At 43.1% G+C, this 18,855-nt stretch overlaps 1 protein-coding gene across 1 annotated transcript; it reads left to right on the top strand.

Annotated features, from left to right (window-relative positions):
* Positions 1–363: 363 nt before the first annotated feature.
* Positions 364–17,180, top strand: LOC311113292 (uncharacterized protein; the record flags this gene model as incomplete). Its single annotated transcript, XM_084156511.1, has 32 exons — positions 364–438; positions 1,184–1,258; positions 1,443–1,481; positions 1,583–1,645; positions 3,152–3,205; positions 3,413–3,448; positions 8,523–8,546; positions 8,655–8,708; positions 8,874–8,927; positions 9,204–9,236; positions 9,379–9,435; positions 9,566–9,619; positions 9,713–9,766; positions 10,211–10,264; positions 10,494–10,547; positions 10,681–10,734; positions 10,952–11,005; positions 11,173–11,226; positions 11,333–11,386; positions 11,499–11,543; positions 11,646–11,699; positions 11,857–11,910; positions 12,310–12,363; positions 14,280–14,351; positions 14,445–14,480; positions 14,707–14,751; positions 14,849–14,881; positions 15,265–15,411; positions 16,103–16,157; positions 16,294–16,482; positions 16,717–16,794; positions 16,975–17,180. 32 exons carry the CDS (start codon positions 364–366, stop codon positions 17,178–17,180), a joined length of 2,064 nt encoding a protein of 687 aa, XP_084012637.1.
* Between the last annotated feature and the right edge of the window lie 1,675 nt (positions 17,181–18,855).

Raw genomic sequence — 18,855 nt, 5'->3', positions numbered from 1 at the left:
TGGAAAAGGTTGGATTAGTTTTTATATTTAATTTTTTACAATTTGTAATAACTTGTTGGAATGCAAGCGTTTAGTTGACAAACTAAAGTCAGCAAAAGTTGCAGGTATTTATACATCTTGAGAGAACATTCTAAATCCCACCGTTGCCTCACAGTGAAACCCTCCCCTTGCGCGCACCTTCCATCCCTCCTCCAACCACTTTCCAGCTCTCCAGTCCATCATGAATAAACATGCATTTTAATAGTACATGGTACCTTTCAGTACACTGTGGGGTTCAGTTGGGGAGTATCGACAGGTGGTCCGTAAATCCCAACTAATCCGGGAAAAGGGACTTTTTGCGTCTTCCTTGTCTTTGGGAAGACCATGGCTCGCGCCAGGATATATCGGGAGTCATCGCTGGTGATTTTATTGCAAATTGTCCTTATTTGCTCCGCTCAGGTAAGTCACAAATTATGGTTATTTTCTTATCCAATGGTTCACATCGATTTGTTTGCCAGCCACAATGTATGACTGGTTTGTATGGCAGTCATGTATGACTGCTTTTCTTGAGATTACATTATCCTGTGTTATTAGGATGGAATTTCCCATGGATGGGATAGGCTGGGCTGGGATGCTCAGACTCCCAAATGTTTTGAAACACACCTTCTATGCATTTACAAATTCGTTGAACCATATAGTTTACAAATACATTAGACCGACCACAATATGCCTATTTATTAGTGGACTATTTTTCTCTTGTAAATAGCTGCATGATTTAGAGGTGTGTGAGTCCCCTGTAGCTCAGTTGGTAGAGCATGGCGCTTGCAACGCCAGGGGTGTGGGTTCGTTTCCCACGGGGGGCCAGTATGAAAATGCATGCACTCACTAACTGTAAGTCGCTCTAGATAAGAGTGTCTGCTAAATGACTAAAATATGAAAAAATGTGTATGGTAAATAACATAGCAGCTGCTTGTGTTGACATATGGAACCAATAGGTTGGAATCACAACAAAAATATTCTCAACATATGTAATTACTTACAGAGTGGTCCCTTGTATAGAGGCTTGTGGTTTTCTTTTCTTGACCGTTCTTCCCACAAAACTACTAATTCACACAATGGAGCTCTTTGTGTCAGGTGCCCAGCCATGATTTGGGGATACATTTCAGTAGAGGAGCTTTAAATGATTTTATGTATTTATCCACAGAGGGGCCCTGTCGGTCCCAGAGGCCCCGCTGGACCCCCTGGCATAGCAGGCGTGCCTGGAGTCGACGGCATTGATGTGAGATACCTTTTCATTTAATATTTTATTGTATATATGTGTCATTTCAGGCTTTAGATTTATCTGTTGTACAGCACCTCACCTGGTATAGACCTAAATTAATTGTGTTATTCTAGAATTTTCAACCTATAGTGGATTTTTACATGGTTATTAAATAAACATTCCTTTTTCTATTTCATTTCAGGGAGACAGAGGGGACGATAACTTCATAAAAGGCGGCCCTGTGAGTGGACTATCATTTCCCTTGCCACACCTATTTTATAACCTACCAATAAATGGTTAATACATTGTAGCATGCTAATGAAATGGTCACTCTGTTCCCAGGGCCCTGATGGGGAAGACGGCAAACCAGGAACTCCTGGAGCACCCGGCCTACCAGGGGCAGACGTAAGTTACACAGAATACCCACATTTACAACCAGTTTATTATTCATACTCCCCAAGCAGGAAACCCCATAGTGCAAAATCAGATAACAGACTCCATTGAGTCCATTGAACATCTGTAACTTCTGAAGCTCAAGGGGCTGAAGATCTGTGGCACTAATGCTGTGTGAGTCGTTTATATTGGCTCCTGAGCAAAAGGGTTGGAGGGGGGGGGGGGGGGGAATCCTCCTGAAGAAATTAATCCGTGGGATACATCAACCTGGGTATTTAGGGGAGAGAGGAGGAGAACGCCTCAAATAGCTTCCTGACTGAAACAGAGAAACAGAGGTCTTTTTGTATGAGTCGGGGGGTGCAGGGGATTCGGCCGCCAATGATGGCTGACAGGAAAGAACTGAATGCTGGGAAAGGTGGAGCAGAAGGGTCCCAGTGTGTGTGCTGTCCGATTGGGCGATGATGCTGAATACAGAGTATCCTATCAGATGAACTGCTGACTGCTGTGTGTCTTGCAGAGTAGGTAGTGTCCAGGTGTGTTGAGGTATGCACTCGTTTTGGCTGGGTAGCTCACTATTCTCTTTTGTTAGGAATAGCAAATACCTTGAAAACACACACTTCAAGTAGTCAGCTATCATCCATTTTTTCAGTTTCTCTGTCCATAACTGGAGTCCTGATTTCAACGATTGACTAGTTAGAGAGTAGTAGTAGTTCCTTGATCTTGGGAGGATAGTTCAGAGCATCTCTTTTCAATCCACTGATTCAAGCTTGGCGGAGGACTAGTTAGACTAGTTAAGTGACCTCCAATGGTTTATGTAGCTGGCGGAAGAGGGGAGGGGCTAAACAGTGTGAGAGAAGACACACACCCATTTTGAGTCTTATAATTGCTAGATTACTGTGTAGGAAACACTCCATCCATGAAATATCAATGATGAAATTGACTTTTAGGTAGACTAAATATGCAATGGTTTAGTTAGTACAATGTTTAGAGCATTGATCACATACTGTGTAATGTATCATCTTCAAGATACAAACGTGGAATATAAAAGTAGTCTCAACTGAGATGCCTTCCATCATTTTGTCGAAATCTTGCTTATAGATTATAGAGTATTTGGATTACAAACCTTCCTTTGTGTTTATCAAATGTAAATTGAATTAAGCAAATCAGATTGACAGTAATATTGCCTTGAAGTAAGGCCACCCTGTTACTAATCTAACAGAGTACTGCGTCAGCAACTCAGTGTTGGAACAGTTCTATTTCAAATCAATTCATTTCAGGAATGGATGGATTGCACATTGTTTCTAATTAATATTTTCACATGTCCTTTTATAATTTCTCTGGAATCCCATTGAATACTTGTAAAGAATAAAATATAAAATATCACAATAAGAATGGGTAACAGAGCATGAAATGACTTCTTTCACTGGAGGGCATTAGACACATATTGAAGTTTTATACAGTTTACTCATGGACATTCATATTTCTGTGTGGTTTATATAAACTTTATTTTCTCTATAGGGTGCCACTGGACCTGTTGGAGATGCCGGCCAAGACGGGCCTCCTGGACCAAAAGTATGTTTTCTTTATATGAAATCAAATGTATCCATAATCTTCCTATCTGTCTAATATCTATATTGCTGAAATATAATGCATTTACACTCTCTGTACTCAGTGTGTGGAGGCTGGTCAGAAGAGTAGGAATGTGAAAATATCAGTATGCTCCAAAGCAATGAAAGGTTGAGATTGTTTCACCAACCATCTTGTGTGCTTCTCTATCAGGGTGAACCCGGAGAGGCTGGGGAGGTCGGGGAGATTGTAAGTAAGCATGGTTAACTACATTTATTAAAGGAATGTATGTATAATAGGGTTGTAAAGTGGTTATCCCACTGGCTATAAGGTGAATGCACCTATTTGTAAGTCGCTCTGGATAAGAGCGTCTGCTAAATGACGTAAATGTAAATGTAAATGTAATAGGGATATTGTCCATTATGACATAACCTATGGCAATCATGCAGAAATGACCAAACATCATCTGGAAAGGGATCGACCTCACTTGTTTCAATGGATTATTACACTACCATAAGGATGGGACCATCCCCTCCGAGGACTTGTCTTACCCATCCAAGGAAATGACTGGAAATCTGGAATAGGCTACTCCCTCTCAAGGACCATATAACGATAGGACACACCCATAAAATCGTCTAATGCTACGTTCATCACCAAGTGGGAAGGTGGTAATTACCAGTTGTGAATTCGTAAATACGAGTTGGGTGCATTCACGTTTTGGGAAATACCATCAAACATGGAGATCATTAGAAGGCTTGTGATTGTTTTGCTATTTTATGCCCATAAAAAGTATATCTAGAGCTACTTTCACTTTCTAAATCAAAAGGAAGATGAACAGAATACATTTTGTATCAACAATTTTTGTCTTACCATAAACAACAACTGCTGAAGATGCCGCCATGCTTGCTGTCGTTTTTGTTGACAAATGACACCAGAGAGGTGCAAGTGAAAAACTCGGAGCACGTGGGATAATAGATGAGTTTCCCACTAGTGGAATTTTCCCAGTTGAATGCAGTATTTACGAAATTACGAGACTCCGCATAACCCACCTTTATAAGAATTGTACACACACACCCATTGATTGATCTGAAATCATATCTGAAATGAATACGCCCACCTAGGATATGACACCTACAGTGAGGGAAAAAAGTATTTTATCCCCTGCTGATTTTGTATGTTTGCCCACTGACAAAGAAATTATCAGTCTATAGTTTTAATGGTAGGTTTATTTGAACAGTGAGAGGCAGAATAACAACAAAAAAATTCAGAAAAACGCATGTCAAAAATGTTATAAATTGATTTGCATTTTAATGAGGGAAATAAGTATTTGACCCCCTCTCAATCAGAAAGATTTCTGGCTCCCAGGTGTCTTTTATACAGGTAACGAGCTGAGATTAGGAGCACACTCTTAAAGGGAGTGCTCTTAATCTCATCTTGTTACCTGTATAAAAGACACCTGTCCACAGAAGCAATCAATCAATCACATTCCAAACTCTCCACCATGGCCAAGACCAAAGAGTTCTCCAAGGATGTCAGGGACAAGATTGTAGACCTACACAAGGCTGGAATGGGCTACAAGACCATTGCCAAGCAGCTAGGTGAGAAGGTGACAACAGTTGGTGCGATTATTCGCAAATGGAAGAAACACAAAATAACTGTAAATCTCCCTCGGCCTGGGGCTCCATGCAAGATCTCACCTCGTGGAGTTGCAATGATCATGAGAACCGTGAGGAATCAGCCCAGAACTACACGGGAGGATCTTGTCAATGATCTCAAGGCAGCTGGGACCATAGTCACCAAGAAAACAATTGGTAACACACTACCCCGTGAAGGACTGAAATCCTGCAGCGCCCGCAAGGTCCCCCTGCTCAAGAAAGCACATATACAGGGCCGTCTGAAGTTTGCCAATGAACATCTGAATGATTCAGAGGAGAACTGGGTGAAAGTGTTGTGGTCAGATGAGACCAAAATCGAGCTCTTTGGCATCAACTCAACTCGCCGTGTTTGGAGGAGGAGGAATGCTGCCTATGACCCCAAGAACACCATCCCCACCATCAAACATGGAGGTGGAAACATTATGCTTTGGGGGTGTTTTTCTGCTAAGGGGACAGGACAACTTCACCGCATCAAAGGGACGATGGACGGGGCCATGTACCGTCAAATCTTGGGTGAGAACCAGGGCATTGAAAATGGGTTGTGGATGGGTATTCCAGCATGACAATGACCCAAAACACACGGCCAAGGTAACAAAGGAGTGGCTCAAGAAGCACATTAAGGTCCTGGAGTGGCCTAGCCAGTCTCCAGACCTTAATCCCATAGAACATTTGTGGAGGGAGCTGAAGGTTCGAGTTGCCAAACGTCAGCCTCGAAACCATAATGACTTGGAGAAGATCTCCACACACAGAGACGCATACAAAGCTCTCCCTCGCCCTCCATTTGGCAAATCTGACCATAACTATATCCTCCTGATTCCTGCTTATAAGCAAAAACTAAAGCAGGAAGCACCAGTGCCTCGGTTAATAAAAAATTGGTCAGGTGACGCAGATGCTAAGCTACAGGACTGTTTTGCTAGCACAGACTGGAACATGTTCCGGGATTCTTCAGATAGCATTGAGGAGTACACCACATCAGTCACTGGCTTCATCAATAAGTGCATAGATGATGTTGTCCCCACAGTGACCGTACGTACATACCCCAACCAGAAGCCATGGATTACAGGAAACATCCGCACTGAGCTAAAGGGTAGAGCTGCCGCTTTCAAGGAGCGGGACTCTTTGCCTGTTTGACGAACCATCAAACAGGCAAAGAGTCAATACAGGACTAAGATTGAATCGTACTACACTGGCTCTGACGCTCGTCGGTTGTGGCAGGGCTTGAAAACTATTACAGACTACAAAGGGAAGCACAGCCGCGAGCTGTCCAGTGACACAAGACTTCCAGACGAGCTAAACCACTTCTATGCTCGCTTCGAGGCAAGCAACACTGAAGCATGCATGAGAGCACCAGCTGTTCCGGATGACTATGTGATCACGCTCTCCGTAGCCGATGTGAGTAAGACTTTTAAGCAGGTCAACATTCACAAGGCCGCAGGGCCAGACGGATTACCAGGACGTATACTCTGAGCATGTGCTGACCAACCAACTGGCAAGTGTCTTCACTGACATTTTCAACATGTCCCTGACTGAGTCTGTAATACCAACATGTTTCAAGCAGACCACCATAGTCCCCGTGCCCAAGGACTCTAAGATAACCTGCCTAAATGACTACCGACCCGTAGCACTGACGTCTGTAGCCATGAAGTGCTTTGAAAGGCTGGTCATGGCTCACATCAACAGCATTATCCCAGAAACCCTAGACCCACTCCAATTTGCATACCGCCCCAACAGATCCACAGATGATGCAATCTCTATTGCACTCCACACTGCCCTTTCCCACCTGGACAAGAGGAACACCTACGTGAGAATGCTATTCATTGACTACAGCTCAGCATTCAACACCATAGTGCCCTCAAAGCTCATGACTAAGCTAAGGATCCTGGGACTAAACACCTCCCACTGCAACTGGATCCTGGACTTCCTGACGGGCCGCCCCCAGGTGGTAAGGTTAGGTAACAACACATCTGCCACGCTGATCCTCAACACGGGGGCCCCTCAGGGGTGCGTGCTCAGTCCCCTCCTGTACTCCCTGTTCACCCATGACTGCATGGCCAGGCACGACTCCAACACCATCATTAAGTTTGCCGACGACACAACAGTGGTAGGCCTGATCACCGACAACAATGAGACAGCCTATAGGGAGGAGGTCAGAGACCTGGCCGTGTGGTGCCAGGATAACAACCTCTCCCTCAACGTGACCAAGACAAAGGAGATGATTGTGGACTACAGGAAAAAAAAGAGGACTGAGCACGCCCCCATTCTCATTGACGGGGCTGTAGTGGAACAGGTTGCGAGCTTCAAGTTCCTTGGTGTCCACATCACCAACGAACTATCATGGTCCAAACACACCAAGACAGTCGTGAAGAGGGCACGACAAAGCCTATTCCCCCTCAGGAGACTGAAAATATTTGGCATGGGTCCTCAGATCCTCAAAAAATTATACAGCTGCACCATCGAGAGCATCCTGACTGGTTGCATCACCGCCTGGTATGGCAACTGCTTGGCCTCCGACCGCAAGGCACTACAGAGGGTAGTGCGTACGGCCCAGTACATCACTGGGGCCAAGCTTCCTGCCATCCAGGACCTCTATACCAGGCGGTGTCAGAGGAAGGCCCTCAAAGTTGTCAAAGACTCCAGCCACCCTAGTCATAGACTGTTCTCTCTGCTACCGCACAGCAAGCGGTACCGGAGTGCCAAGTCTAGGTCCAAAAGACTTCTCAACAGCTTCTACCCCCAAGCCATAAGACTCCTGAACAGCTAATCATGGCTACCCGGACTATTTGCACTGCCCCCCCACCCCTTCCTTTTATGCTGCTGCTACTCTGTTAATTATTTATGCATAGTCACTTTAACTCTACCCACATGTACATATTACTTCAACTACCTCAACTAGCCGGTGCCCCCGCACATTGACTCTGCACCGGTACCCCCCTGTATATATAGCCTCCCTACTGTTATTTTATTTTACTTCTGCTCTTTTTTTCTCCACTTTTTTTGTTGTTGTTTATTTTTACTTTTTTGTTAAAAATAAATGCACTGTTGGTTAAGGGCTGTAAGTAAGCATTTCACTGTAATGTCTGCACCTGTTGTATTCGGCGCATGTGGCCAATACAATTTGATTTGATTTGATTTGATTTGATCTGCAAAGAGGAGTGGGACAAAATCCCTCCTGAGATGTGTGCAAACCTGGTGGCCAACTACAAGAAACGTCTTACCTCCGTGATTGCCAACAAGGGTTTTGCCACCAAGTACTAAGTCATGTTTTGCAGAGGAGTCAAATACTTATTTCCCTCATTAAAATGCAAATCAATTTATAACATTTTTGACATGCGTTTTTCTGGATTTTTTTGTTGTTATTCTGTCTCTCACTGTTCAAATAAACCTACCATTAAAATTATAGACTGATCATGTCTTTGTCAGTGGGCAAACGTACAAAATCAGCAGGGGATCAAATACTTTTTTCCCTCACTGTATAAGGATACAATATCTATTTAAGGGTATGACATACTATAAGGACTGATTTATTGAAACGGCATTGCTTTAAATTGTGCCTTTTATTACTGTACCCTTGTTAATGCATTGATGAACTTGTTTATACAGAAAAATGCAACTTTACCTCAATTTTACACCTTCAAGCCTCTCCATGAATTTTCTCTTGTCTACCACAGGGCGAGGGACCTGATGGGCCTGATGTGAGTACTTTTCCATTGGTCCCACACCTGAATAAGGAAGAATGTATTTAAATACAAGAGAATACAGTACATTAGTACTGTGTCATGTCCTTTTTGTTTTGCTGACAGGGAGCAGCTGGTGCACAAGGGTTGGTGGGCGAGCTTGGCAAAGTCGGAACCCCGGTGAGTACTGCCTTTTTAACATTTAGAAAATGATGGCTAGTTACACAGGGCTTCCAACATTTTCAATATCTTATTATATTGCAGTCTATACGGAGATATTGACTTCTAACTTATTAAATTATTGCATTAATTCACCTGTAAACATATTATTATTATTATTTATAGGGATCACAGGGCAAGAAGGGGCCAGTGGGGCTTCCTGGACCTGCAGGGCCCAGGGTAAATATATTTATTTTCATGATCAATTAGTTCCATATTAGTGTTGTCATCCTTAGTACAGTAGGAAACCCCATGTGAGTCCCATGTGATGTAATAGCTACATAGTTCTGTGTGCCATGAAAAGTATCAAAGAGGAGACAGACAATTTACAGCATCCTGTACATTTTTAAGAGCACTGCAACAACCAACCTGTATGACAACCAGCCCCTGTTTCCCTTACAATGACTTCAAAGACAGAAATGTCATTACAATTGTGTTTTCTCTTTTTCTCCCCAGGGTCTTCCTGGCGTGTATAAGGGGGAAGACCTGGTAAGGCGTTCACAAGTTTCCTTTAAGGGCACCACAGCTATGCATTTGAACCCTGATGCTGATGATGGGGACCTTTTCAGCAGAGCCCCCCTGTGGCAGGGCTCTTAGATGACCTCAAATAGGCTTTACTTCTGTTTTTCAGTGTCCCAATGCCTGTCCTTCTGGTCTTAACGGATATTCTGGCCTCCCAGGCATGAAGGTGACTATATAATAAATACATACTATACTATGGTTGGTCGTTGACACTAATATACTATGGATGTTGATGCTGTATCTTGTCAGTGAAACTGGCTTGCATATAGCGGCAACATTATATGGTTTCTCTTTAGGGCCACAAAGGGGTAAAAGGAGAGTCTGGTGAGCCTGGAAAGCAAGGACACAAGGTAACGTCTCCCCCTTTTTATCCAGATGAAATATCAACAACTACAATGCAGTCATTGATAATGATTGTAACATTTGTTTGATGTTTTCTACAGGGAGAAGAAGGAGACCAGGGAGGAGAAGGCGAGATGGGAGCTCAAGGGCTACCAGTAAACTATTTTAATATTTCTCTCACAAATCTGTATCAATATAAATGTGCCATTCACAATGTGGCTATGATACATGTATTCTTTGAATTAAAAATGGCTTCTTCCTCTCTATCTCTCTCTCTCTCTCTCTCTCTCACTCTCTCTCTCTCTCTCTCTCTCTCTCTCTCACTCTCTCTCTCTCTCTCTCTCTCTCTCTCTCTCTCTCTCTCTCTCTCTCTCTCTCTCTCTCTCTCTCTCTCTCTCTCTCACTATTACTATTCTCTCGCTCTCTCTCACTATTCTCTCTCTCTCTCTCTCTCTCTCTCTCTCTCTCTCTCTCTCTCTCTCTCTCTCTCTCTCTCTCTCTCTCTCTCTCTCTCTCTCTCTCTCTCTCTCTCTCTCTCTCTCTCTCTCTCTCTCTCTCTCTCTCTCACTCACTATTCTCCCTCTGCTGAGTGATTTTAGGGCCAAGGGGGACCCAGGGGAATAACAGGCATGATGGGCCTCAAAGGTGACAGGGTAAGGGTCATGAGGTCACACGCTGTTTGACATCATAGGATGAATGCCCAAGATGAGCTATGTACTATATATTACTGCCATCCTCAGCGGGTGCATTATTGCTTTAAAAATGACTTCAGCTTGGCCTGTTTCAGCACTGCCAAACCTCAACATCCCACAACTTATGTTTGAGCACACTAGTGAATGCATAAAAACGTATATTTGACATCTTAAATCTGTTTGATAACAGGGATCACGTGGAACGTTTGGAGATCTCGGTCCCCAGGGAATTCAGGGTGGCCCAGTAGGTGCCTGTATTTTTATCACCATGACTTTCACCTCTTTGTCACCATGATCTTTTTGTCACCACTCACATTACAGTAACATCTCAACTTATTAGACTATTTTGGTTTAAGAAATGTGTTTTTCTTTTTTAGGGTGACGTGGGCCAAAGAGGAGTAGTGGGCGAGAATGGACCAAACGGTGGTCAAGTAAGTACTAAAACACCACACCATCATACAAATATATTATCACTGTTATATTATCATTATTATTATTGCTGTTATATTATCACTGCAGAACAACAGAGAACATGGTCATTCACTTTCAAAAGCAAAAAAACCTGCCGCCAATTCATACAGGTGCACACTATCTATCAAATAATGTATAGAGACTTTTACTCACTGTTTTTGGTGTGTTGTTTTGCAGGGCGCCCGAGGCCCACAAGGAATAAGGGGCCTTCCAGGGACCAAAGGGGAGCCTGTGAGTATTGTACACACCACAGCCTTACCAAAACTGATTCATTATCGACTAACAACTCATCTATGACATTACACACAGCATGAGCATACAGTTGACTCAATACACATGCCATGAAGCTAATCCACTTCTGTAACGTTCAACTTCCCTTTTCTTTCTCCCATGGACAGGGTCTATCTGGGCCCGATGGACATGAAGGAATTCCCGGATTGCCAGCATCTAAGGTACAGCTCAACCTGATGTTCAAAGACATACAGTAGGCTAAATGAGGATGTATATACAGTGAATCAGTAAGATTGACCTGCTGTTGTTTTTTTCTATCATTTTAAGGGTATTACTGGGAAAGTTGGCAGTCCAGGTGATGCTGGGCTCCAAGGACTTCCTGTAAGTGTGACCTCTGACCCCTAGCATCTTTGATTCATCATAACCATTCTGCGTTTGTATTTGTTTGGGTTTGTTTGGTTGTTCATTTGTTTTGATGTGATTCTCGCCATAGGGTTTGCCAGGCTCTTATGGTCCAAAAGGACAAAGTGGTGAGAAGGTAGGGGAATATTTCAAATGTATGAATAAAACCAGTTATTGACCATACTGTATATGAATCTCTATTGTAGGGAATCTTATGTTTTCCTCTTTTTGTTACTAGGGTAACTCTGGCGACCCAGGTTCTGTAGGACTAATGGGGTCTCCTGGGAAATCAGTAAGTCAAGAGAAAGTCTATTGATGAAACTTAAATCACATTAAATGACAGTGATGAAACGTAATACTTTGATACAGGATACACAACCCTTACATACTTGCATCAGTAGTATAAGGGGCTGTGCTACAGATCTCATGGAGACTTGCTTTGTTTACAGGGGGAACGTGGTGAGCAGGGAGAAGTAGGACCTGTCGGAGCAAGAGGTGGACCAGTGAGTATGTTTTATAGTATATGTGATTTACTGTGAGAAAGCCATCCATATAAAAACACTATCAAGTTTGATTACTCTTTTCAAGGTTTAGTATGAACTTCAGTAGTTTGAATAAATCATCTGGAACTGTGTGATTTAGTAACCCTTTTCGTGTTAGGGAATTAGGGATAAATGTGTGAGCTAAATAACTGAACAATAGAATTAACAAGATCAGCACAAAGCACTTGAACTAAAGCCATGCACAACCTTTGCTCTATTATAATAGAAGCATTCTTCAGCAAGCTCAGAACTTCATGTGATTCATTTGGGAAGGTTTTGGACTACTAGAATATAATACATCTGCACTTGCGCCACAATTGCTTCTCTATAACTTCCTATTCTTCTATTTGTTCGCTGTAGGGTGAAAGAGGAGTGCGTGGCCCAGAAGGGCCTGCAGGGGCACCAGGACCCAGGGTAAGTCAACAGCCCAACAGACCATTCATTATAACTAACATACTCATAGCCCCAAAACAAGCCCATTATATGTATTATGAACCACAATGAATAAAGCATTTGACAATTTGTCGCAAACATCCATACAAGTACCACAGTATGAACCGTGATTATCAAACTGACCGATGAACTTGAAACATACAAATGAACTAGGCTAAGATGCTGGTGAAATCTGTAACCTGGGTAGTAAACAGGTGGAATAATAGAGGGAGTTGAGCATCTTCTGCACAAGAATGATAGGAAAAGCCATGGGAAGTGATGACAAAGCCAAGTGACCAAGCACAGAACCCTGTGGTACTCCAGTCATCAGACTTTGTTGTGAGAAAATACATGGATTGGTAAGGTAAGATGCAGACAAGGAAATATCAGAGTGAAGCCAATTCAATTCGGAATACAGAACAGGATTTTGTGGTTTGCAATGTGATGGATTATGATGATACTGTCATGGGGAAAGAAGAGGAAGACAAGAACATGATGAAGATGGTGTGAAAGAGGAAGAAGAAAACAAAGTGTGAAATAAATGACCCATTTTGGATCATGTGCTGTGTGGCAAGAACAAAGACGATGCTGGTCTTTCAACATGTACTAGGGTGGCCATTAGAATTATGTTGATATAATTGTATATGTAATTATTTATGCTTATTTTCTTCAAATGTTATTTTCATTAAAATGCCCTACCTTTCCTGGAACTAGGACATCTTAGAGTGCAAATAACACAAGCCGCCCCCATCCATACCAGCAGTCTTTTGCTATTTATATTTGACATAACATCAGTGTAAACAATGAACTGAGTGTACAAAACATTAGGAGCATCTGCTATTTCCATGACATAGACTGACCAGGTGATTCCAGGTGAAAGCTATGATCCCTTGATATCCTTTGTTAAATCCACTTCAATCAGTTTAGATGAAGGGGAGGAGACAGGTTAAATAAGTATTATTAAGCCTTGAGACAATTGAGACATGGATTGTGTATGTGTGCCATTCAGAGGGTGAATGGGCAAGACAAGATTTAAGTGCCTTTGAACGGGAAATGGTAGTAGGTGCGAGGTGCACCGGTTTGAGTTTTTCTATGCTCAACAGTTTCCTGTGTGTATCAAGAATGGTTCCCCATCCAAAGGACATCCAGCCAACTTGACACAACTGTGGGAAGCACTGGAGTCAACATGGGCCAGCATCCCTGTGGAACGCATTCGACACCCTGTAGAGTCCATGCCCAGATGAATTGAGGCAGTTCTGAAGGCAAAAGGGGGGGTGCAACTCAATATTAGGAAGGTGTTCATAATGTTTTGTGCACTCAGTGTATATTGCTATTATCTGCTATCATTCCATACATATACCATTTAACATGGACATAGTTACCATAGTAACCATTCAGATCAACCAAGCTGAATGCCAGTGACTAAGAGCAAACCCACTCCAAGCAAGTGGAGCCGTATGCTCTCTCATATTGAGTGTGGCATCCCTTTATAAGCCTCCAGACTGCAGTAATACTGCTATCCGCCAGTGAGGGGGCATGAATGGAGTCCTGTTACACTGGTCCATGGGCCCAGGGGTATTTCTTCAGAGAGGGGGGATTCAGGCCAGGAAAATAGGCTGAAAAGGCCTGAAAGAACCCTCTGTTTCCCAGGAATTCCTTAAACCAGTTAGCCGAGGGTATGCCACAATCAGTACCCACACTTCCAAAAACATCTCATGGAGTGTGTCCCCAATACCTATTTCAGCTCACCTGTTTAGACACATTTTCTTCCAGCTAAAACAAAATGTTTTGTGCAAATGTAGTCAGCTGAAGGTGGTTGGAGCGTTGCACAAGCAATCCACTGTGTTAGATTTTTTTTAAGTGTGTGTGTGTTTTTTTAATGTGTTTTCTTTTTACAGGGCGGTAAAGGGGATCTCGGGCTTCCTGGTTTGCCTGGCCCTGCCGGCCTGGTTGGACAGAAGGGAGACAGGGTAAGGAAGATAAAAGGTACTACAAAAGGAGAAGCAGAAATTAATGTGTGAAAGTGAAATATAATTTTCCTATTCCTATTTCTATTTCTCCAGGGTGCAGTCGGTTTGACCGGTGCTCAAGGAGAACAAGTAAGTTCTATCAATACCATCTCAACTGACCGAATAGTACATTCCTGCATAAGGGAGGTGACCATATTCTATGTAGCCATCAAATAATGGAAGAAGATGAATGGAGTGAATTCAAATGAGTAACATCAAGCACTAGGAGCTACTAGCTAGAAGACTACAGAAGGCCCGACCAAGGCCTACTTAGGATGGATACATGTTAATGATCCTCTAACAAATACATTTATAGGGAGAAGCAGGTTCCGAAGGCACAGCAGGAGACAGAGGGGACTTTGTGAGTAACTACATCAAGATAAAAACGTTGTGAAAAAACGTTGCCGTGCGCAACATTTGTTTGAAAGTAAAAGAGTACTGATTCTGTTTTATTACAGGGTGACGAAGGGGAGCCAGGAGAGAAAGGATCGGTGAGTCCAGCTTATAGCATTGCTTACTGCTAAAGCCCTCTATTGACATGGACTAGGCCTATTATGTCCAGTTACATGTTAATGTGGTACCTGTTCGTCCCAAAATCATGGGGGACTCATCGTGATTAGATGCCACAACGTTATAGAACTGTCTAATGCTAGAGGTCACGTACAACTAAGCATCATCATTTCTCATTACTGAATCACTTGACAGTGTTGTGCATGCCAAAAGAAAGCCTTGCATACTGTAGGCCTGAAACACATGATCCTAGACAGACAGCATTGTCTATCCTCCCAATGGTCCAGTCTGGGTAATCCAATGTTACCTTTTGTTATGTATGAATGCTGAATGCCATTGTGTCGCGCTCTGTCGCTGTTTTCAGACGGGCAGACCAGGAGAGACTGGAAACAAAGGGCCGGAGGGCGGCCGGGGCATACCAGGCCCAGGGGGCAAGCCGGGTCAACCTGGACCACGTGGCATGCAGGGAGACAGAGGGGTGCCAGGACTGCCAGGGACACAGGGGCCAGCGGTAGGCACTTTATCAATTAACCAGATCTGGGGGCCTGAAACAGAGCAGGAGTCAAAAAGAGCTGTTTCTTAGTACTGCACTCATATGGAGTAGACACAAATCTTTACTGGAGCAGAATTCACATGATGACTTTGCCCTGTGTTAAAGACATGCTTCCGAACTGTGGCGACTACTAAGTATTTTTTAAACCTTCCGTTTTGGGCTGGATGTGTCAATGTGTAGTTCATACATGCATAATCTATGAGTAGAATGACTGTCTTACCTCAATTAGTCACGAAATCCCTAGTTTGAAAGCAACTGTTTTTCTGGAAGCTGTGCTGTGCCATTTTCCCTACATATTCCCCCATGTGGGCCAGCCCCCTAGCAAATAGAGTTCTAGCCAATGAGCTTCAGCCCCTTGCCATTTGAGTGACAGCTAGCAAGATGCACACACAGCAGAACGAGAGAGAGTTCAATGACGTGTTGCACATATCTGCACAGGTGACATAGTAGGCAATATTCGGGGACCACTTTTGGCTCATGAGCACTACTTTCAGAACTACAGGCTAAAGAGTATACAAAAGTACTGGAGAATCTCTTTAAGTATGTCCCTGGGTTAAGACATCATGAAAAAAGCCTGTGAAGCTAGCTATGAATAGCATTACTTACCAGTTAACACCACAATTCTCTCAACAACCACCTGTTTCCCCAGGGGAAACAACCAAGCGATACACACATCACACAAGTTTGCATGAGGGTAATGCAAGGTAAGTCTTGATCATTTTCATATCAAACTCTTATCCATTTGATATTGACCATTACTGAACCCATCACATCTGATAATGCAGGTCCATAGGTTTCATTGGACTGATCCCCTCATCCTTTTCCCTTCCTGTACCACAGAGCAGCTAGCCCAGCTTGCAGCCAGCCTGAGGAGGCCTGAGACGGGCATCTCTGGACTGCCAGGTCCCCCTGGCCCCCCGGGTCCTGAAGGCCCCTCCGGAGAGAACGGCTACCCAGGACTGGACGGGGCCAGAGGACTGCCAGGCCTCAAAGGACCTCCAGGACTGCTGGGTCGCAAAGGGGCCAAAGGTGAGGTCCTGGGTCTTTAAAGATGGTGGAAATATGTCCTAAATATAATATTATGGCCTAGTTTGGTAAGACAATGACAAGTTGGCTGAAGCAGAAACACACTGGCAACCAGGCTGGTAGTAATAGTGTCATGATGATCCATTTGAATAATTAGTCACAAGTGAAGTTCACTACAACCATCCCTGCATCCCTAAACGTCACTTGAATTGATGATAATGTACATGTTCTGCGTAGGTGACATGGGCGACAGAGGAGAGAGAGGACCCACAGCGAGAGGGGCTAAAGGAGCACCTGGAGCACCCGGTCTACCAGGTAAAGATACCAGGCACAAGAGGCTACACGCCTACACCATAATAATGAAGGCTATAGCCATAACCACTGTGCTAACCCAATATGCTCCAAGTCTCTATATGCTCAGCTATAACATGGTTAGCTAGCTATTTAGCAGTTCCACAGACATGTACAAGTCTCAACCGACCACTCCATCCACAGGTGATCACGGTAGAGCCTCCTATGGCACAGATGGCCGTGACGGCGAGAGAGGGCCACGCGGTGTTCCCGGTATTCCCGGCGTTCCAGGGCCTCCTGGTCGTTCTGGCCTCAACAGCTACTGCGAGTCGTCACAGTGCATCCTTCCTATGGTGGCGTCACCGATATCTGCGAAAGATTCCAGCATGAAAGGGCCAAACGAGGAATAAGATGTGAGTCGGAGACCTAACAGATCCCTGAACGGAGGGGCCACAGGGGCCAAACTATTGAGAGACTAATGGAGGAACTAACTAACGCTCCACGGAAGATCAGGGTTGGGGTCAATTCCATTTAAATTCAGTCAATTCAGGAAGTAAACTGAAATTCAAGTTAAAAAACGTTTCTCATTGAAAAGCAGGAAAATGGAATGGAATTTGAATTCCAGTTAACTTCCTGATTTGACTGAATTGAAATGGAAATGAAATGAAAATGTACCCCCAACCCTGTGGAAGAAACATTAATTTGTTTGATGTGTTTTGATGGTTTGTTGGTTTGCATTTTGTTTTATTGTTTTGTTACACCCCTCTAAAATTCTCAGCTGTTGGAACACCCCTATCCGTCTGACAGAGTTTAGTTTTTTTTTTACCTAAGCTATAGCTTTTGCCATCTTTGTACTGTAAAATAAAAAGAGCATTACATTTTTTGGGTAAACTAATTGTGATATTATTGGGTACTGTAGGCTTTGGGTTTTGTTAAATATGAACCAAGTTAAAACCCAAACAGACCAGACTAACTGTGCTTTAAACAACATTGTGGCGACCATTTTGAGTTCACTGAATTCTGTATGTTTATGTATTTGTGTCAATACTGAACTCATACAAATTACTGGTATACTGTTGGTTCAATGACTTTCATTTGTTTGCAAATATCTTTGTTGCATATCCACTCACCAACCCCTATGCTTTATCGTCTTCCTGATGTAGGATTTTCTTTGTCATGATTACAGTTTTTGTGATGGGAGAACTAGGAGGGCAGTGTTGTTTGAAGACATATGTAGAAATGTTATATGCCATTCTTATTTATTATAAAGGTCGGAGGAGGTGACGTCGAAGGTTGTACAAAAGAGAAAATAAACACATTTTGATAAAGTCTTGCATGTTTTGTATGAAAGACTACAACGAAAATCCAGCAACATGTTTATCTGCTAATTTCACATTAATCTACAGTAGGCCCTATATAGCCATTTTCAGAGGCATGCAGAGTTCTACAGACTGTCTCAAATCATTGGATGCCTGTGGATACAAATATAGCCACAAGGGGACACTAGCAAGCTTGACTGTCACCAGATCTAGGGTGTAACCAACAGCCATTTAAGAAATATCTCCATAAAAGGATTTGATTAATTTGCTGAAAATGCCATTTGTCTTTGTGCATTACTGTGGAAGTTTTCCTATGCAGAAGAAGATGATTGTTATTAAGTATGCCGTGAGGGACATGTAACAGGGTAGGGGAGGGTTGAATCAATAAATTACTCTCCTGTAATTGAGCCCAAGCTTCTCATTTAAACCAAAGGCATTTAAGTATACCTTAATTATGTGAAGTTATGTGTCACTAAATGAATCAAACGTACATTATCAGTTTCAAACCGTTTACCGTGGGAAAACCTCTACCATGACTCCTCGCTGCTTATTTTTGTTCAGTTAGTCATGTTTTGGGGGGATATTCTAGCATAATTACATTGGCTGAATTGGTTTCTCATGATCTTAAATGAAACAGTATGGGATCTGCCTCTTTCTCTGCCAGTTCCAGTCAGCAGTCCCATAGACAGATATCCTTCTTGTTAATGCCACTGCTGGTATTGCAGGCAGAACAAGCCCACTGGGAGACACTTAATTGAAGCCAATC

This window comes from Coregonus lavaretus (genome assembly GCF_964263955.1).
Source record: "Coregonus lavaretus genome assembly, chromosome: 40".
Classification (NCBI taxonomy): domain Eukaryota; kingdom Metazoa; phylum Chordata; class Actinopteri; order Salmoniformes; family Salmonidae; genus Coregonus; species Coregonus lavaretus.
This window is presented reverse-complemented; position numbering and strand designations above follow the sequence as displayed.